Source organism: Onychostruthus taczanowskii, unplaced genomic scaffold (genome assembly GCF_017590055.1).
Source record: "Onychostruthus taczanowskii isolate IOZ18803 unplaced genomic scaffold, ASM1759005v1 scaffold410, whole genome shotgun sequence".
Lineage (NCBI taxonomy): Eukaryota > Metazoa > Chordata > Aves > Passeriformes > Passeridae > Onychostruthus > Onychostruthus taczanowskii.
The window spans coordinates 2,524-6,322 of NW_024501572.1; the positions used below are offsets into that span (position 1 = coordinate 2,524).

At 59.5% G+C, this 3,799-nt stretch overlaps 1 protein-coding gene across 1 annotated transcript in view; it reads right to left on the minus strand.

Annotated features, from left to right (window-relative positions):
* Window positions 1–162: 162 nt before the first annotated feature.
* The window catches only part of LOC121340599 (retinal guanylyl cyclase 1-like), a gene marked incomplete at both ends in the record, with an annotated part of 22,474 nt that continues 18,837 nt past the window's right edge, over window positions 163–3,799 (minus strand). The window contains 4 exons of the mRNA XM_041413463.1: window positions 163–355; window positions 613–644; window positions 1,489–1,533; window positions 2,550–2,698. Coding sequence (XP_041269397.1) covers window positions 163–355; window positions 613–644; window positions 1,489–1,533; window positions 2,550–2,698 — 419 coding nt within the window. The remainder of the gene's footprint in view (window positions 356–612; window positions 645–1,488; window positions 1,534–2,549; window positions 2,699–3,799) is intronic.

Consider the following 3,799-nt stretch of genomic DNA (forward strand, 5'->3'; position numbering starts at 1 on the left):
CCCCAACCCCCATCCTGAGGTGACCCCCCGTGACCGAGTGACCACCGTGACCACGTGGCCGCAGCCCTGGTCACCTTGTGGCCACCACCACTGACCCCAACCCCCATCCTGAGGTGACCACCCGTGACCGAGTGACCACCGTGACCGCGCGGCCCTGGTCACCTTGTAGACGTCGTGGGAGCCGATGATGGCGTCGAAGAGGGTGTAGAGGTCGTTGAGGAGGTCCACCACCTCGATGGGCTCGCTCATGGCCGAGATGGTGGTGAAGCCCACGATGTCGCTGAAGTACAGCGTCACCTCCTCGAAGTACTCGGGCTCCACCGGCGTCCCCATCTTCAGCGCCTCGGCCACCGACCTGCCCGGGGGTCACGGGGTCACCGGCGGTCAGCCGCGCCGGCCAGGGGGTCACAGAGTGGGCAGTGTGGCCACTGGTAGCTACTGGTGACCCGTAGGGGTCAGTGGGGTCAAGGCTGACCACAAGGGGCACTTTGGCCATCTGCTGACCCACGGGACTCAGTGGGTCAGTGGGGTCAAGGCTGACCACAAGGGGCACTTTGGCCATCTGCTGACCCATAGCTCCGGGTGGGTCAGGGGGTCAAGGGTGACCACAACCTGTCCTTGGTGACCACCTTGACTTTGTCCTGCTACAGTGGTCAAGGGGTCAAAGCTGAGTGACCACCTTGGTCAAGGGGTCAAGGTTGAGTGACCACCTCAGTCAAGGGGTCAAGGTTGAGTGACCACCTTGGTCAAGGGGCCAAGGTTGAGTGACCGCCTTGGTCAACGGGTCAAGTTTGACCACAACCTGTCCACACTGACCGAAGGGGTCAAGGTTGAGTGACCACATTGATTAAGGGGTCAAGGTTGAGTGACCGCCTTGGTCAAGGGGTCAAGGCTGGCCATAATCTGTCCACAGTGACCACCTTGACCTTCTGCTGCCCCATACCTCAGTGTGGGGTCAGTGGGTCAAGGCTGACCCCAACCTCCTCCAGGTGACCCCCCTGACCTCTCCCACCCCACTGACCTCTCCTGCCCCACAGATCTGGGTGGGGTCAATGGGTCAAGGCTGGCCCCAACCTTCTGGTGACCGCCCTGACCTCTCCCACCCCACTGACCCCTCCTGCCCCACAGATCTGGGTGGGGTCAATGGGTCAAGGCTGACCCCAACTTCCTCCTGGTGACCCCCTTGACCTCTCCCACCCCCCTGACCCCTCCTGCCCCACAGATCAGGCCAGGCTCACCATCTGAAGCTCCCTGCACCCCAAACCTCCGTGTGGCACCCATGGGGTGATACCCCCCCCCCCCCNGGCCTTGCGGCCCTTGTTGATGCCCTTGAACTGACCCCAAAAGGTGTGGGTCAGAGCCACGGGAAACCCATGGAGAGCCCACGGAACCCCATGGAAACCCCACGGAGATCCATGGAATCTCATGGAATCCCATGGAATCTCATGGAATCCCATGGAACGCCATGGAATCCCATGGAGACCCCACAAGGTCGATGACGTTGGTCTTGCGGCCCTTGTTGATGCCCTTGAACTGCCCCCAAAAGGTGTGGGTCAGAGCCACGGGAAACCATGGAGAGCCCATGGAACCCCATGGAAACCCCACAGAACCCCATGGAATCCCATGGAAACCCATGGAGACCCCATGGAATCTCATGGAACCCCGTAGAACCTCATGGAACTCCATGGAACCCCTTGGAATCCCATGGAGACCCCACGGGGTCGATGACGTTGGCCTTGCCGCCCTTGTTGATGCCCTTGAACTGACCCCAAAAGGTGTGGGTCAGGTCCATGGAACTCCATGGAAACCCCACAGAAACCCCATGGAATCTCATGGAAACCCATGGAAACCCCACAGAATCTCATAGAACCCCATAGAACCTCATGGAACTCCATGGAATCCCATGGAACCCCATGGAGACCCCACAGAGCCCCACGGAGACCCCACGGGGTCGATGATGTTGGCCTTGTGGCCCTTGTTGATGCCCTTGAACTGACCCCAAAAGGTGTGGGTCAGAGCCACGGGAAACCCATGGAGAGCCCACGGAACCCCATGGAAACCCCACGGAGATCCATGGAATCTCATGGAATCCCATGGAATGCCATGTAATCCCATGGAGAACCCATAGAACCTCATGGAATGCCATAGAACCCCATGGAACCCCATGGAGACCCCATGGAACCTCACAGGGACCCCACAGAACCACACAGAGACCGTACAGGTCCCACCTGCCCCAGGTGAGTCTCACCTGGTCGAACACCTGGTCGATGGTGGGTCTCTTCTCGGGCTGCTCGCTCCAGCCCATACTGGTCCCACCAGTCCCATACCAGACCCATCCTGGTCCCATACTGGTCTCACCAGTCCCATACCTGCCCCAGGTGTGTCCCACCTGCCCCAGGTGAGTCTCACCTGGTCGAACACCTGGTCGATGGTGGGTCTCTTCTCAGGCTGCTCGCTCCAGCCCATACTGGTCCCATACTGGTCCCATCACCCCATACCAGTCCCATACTGGTCCCATACTGGTCTCACCTGCCCCAGGTGAGTCTCACCTGGTCGAACACCTGGTCGATGGTGGGTCTCTTCTCGGGCTGCTCGCTCCAGCACTCCTTCATCAGGTGGATGCACTCCAGCGGGGCCTGGTCGGCCGAGACCGCGGGGCGGCACAGGGGCGGCGGCCGCTGCACCTTCTCGATGATCTCTGCGGGCAGTGGGGGGCAGCCGCGGTCACTCGGGGTCACTCGGGGTCAGTTTGGGGGTACTCGGGGTCACTCGGGGTCAGGTGGGGTCATTTGGGGTCAGTTATGGGTCAGTTCAGGTCAGTTTGGGGTCAGTTTGGGGTCACTCGGGGTCATTTGTGGTCATTTGGGTCAGTTTGAGTGATTTGAGGTCAGTTTGGGGTCAGTTGAGGTCAGTTTGTGGTCATTTGGGGTCACTCAGGGTCATTTGGGGTCAGTTATGGGTAGTTATGGGTCAGTTGAGGTCAGTTTGGGGTCATTTGTGGTTATTTGGGGTCACTCGGGGTCATTTGGGGTCGGTTTGCGGTCATTTTTGGTCATTTGTGGTAGTTTGGGGTCATTTGTGGTAATTTGGGGTCAGTTTGGGGTAAGCTGGGGTCATTTGGGGTCAGTTATGGGTCAGTTCTGGGTCATTTGGGGTCATTTAGGTAATTTGGTGTCATTTGAGGTCAGTTTGGGGTCACTCGGGGTCATTTGGGATGTGGGGTCCATTTGGGGTCAGTTATGGGTCAGTGGGGGTCATTTGGGGTCAGGTTTGGGTCAGTTTGGGGTCATTTATGGTCAATTTGGGGTCCATTCAGGGTCACTTAGGGTCAGTTTGGGGTAATTTTGGGTGAGTTTGGGGTGGGTTTTGGGGTCGCACCTTCGGGGGGCAGCCCCAGCATGCACTGGGGGGGCTCAGGGGGTTTTTTGGGGTGAGGAACTCGTTTTTGGGGTCGGTTTTGGGGTCGCAGCTTCGGGGGGCAGCCCCAGCATGCACTGGGGGGGCTCAGGGGGTTTTTTGGGGTGAGGAACTCAGATTTGGGGTCGGTTTTGGGGTCGCACCTTCGGGGGGCAGCCCCAGCATGCACTGGGGGGGCTCAGGGGGTTTTTTGGGGTGAGGAACTCAGATTTGGGGTGAGTAACTCGTTTTTGGGGTCGCACCTTCGGGGGGCAGCCCCAGCATGCACTGGGGGGTCTCAGGGGGTTTTTTGGGGTGAGGAACTCAGATTTGGGGTCGCACCTTCGGGGGGCAGCCCCAGCATGCACTGGGGGGGCTCAGGGGGTTTTTGGGGTGAGGAACT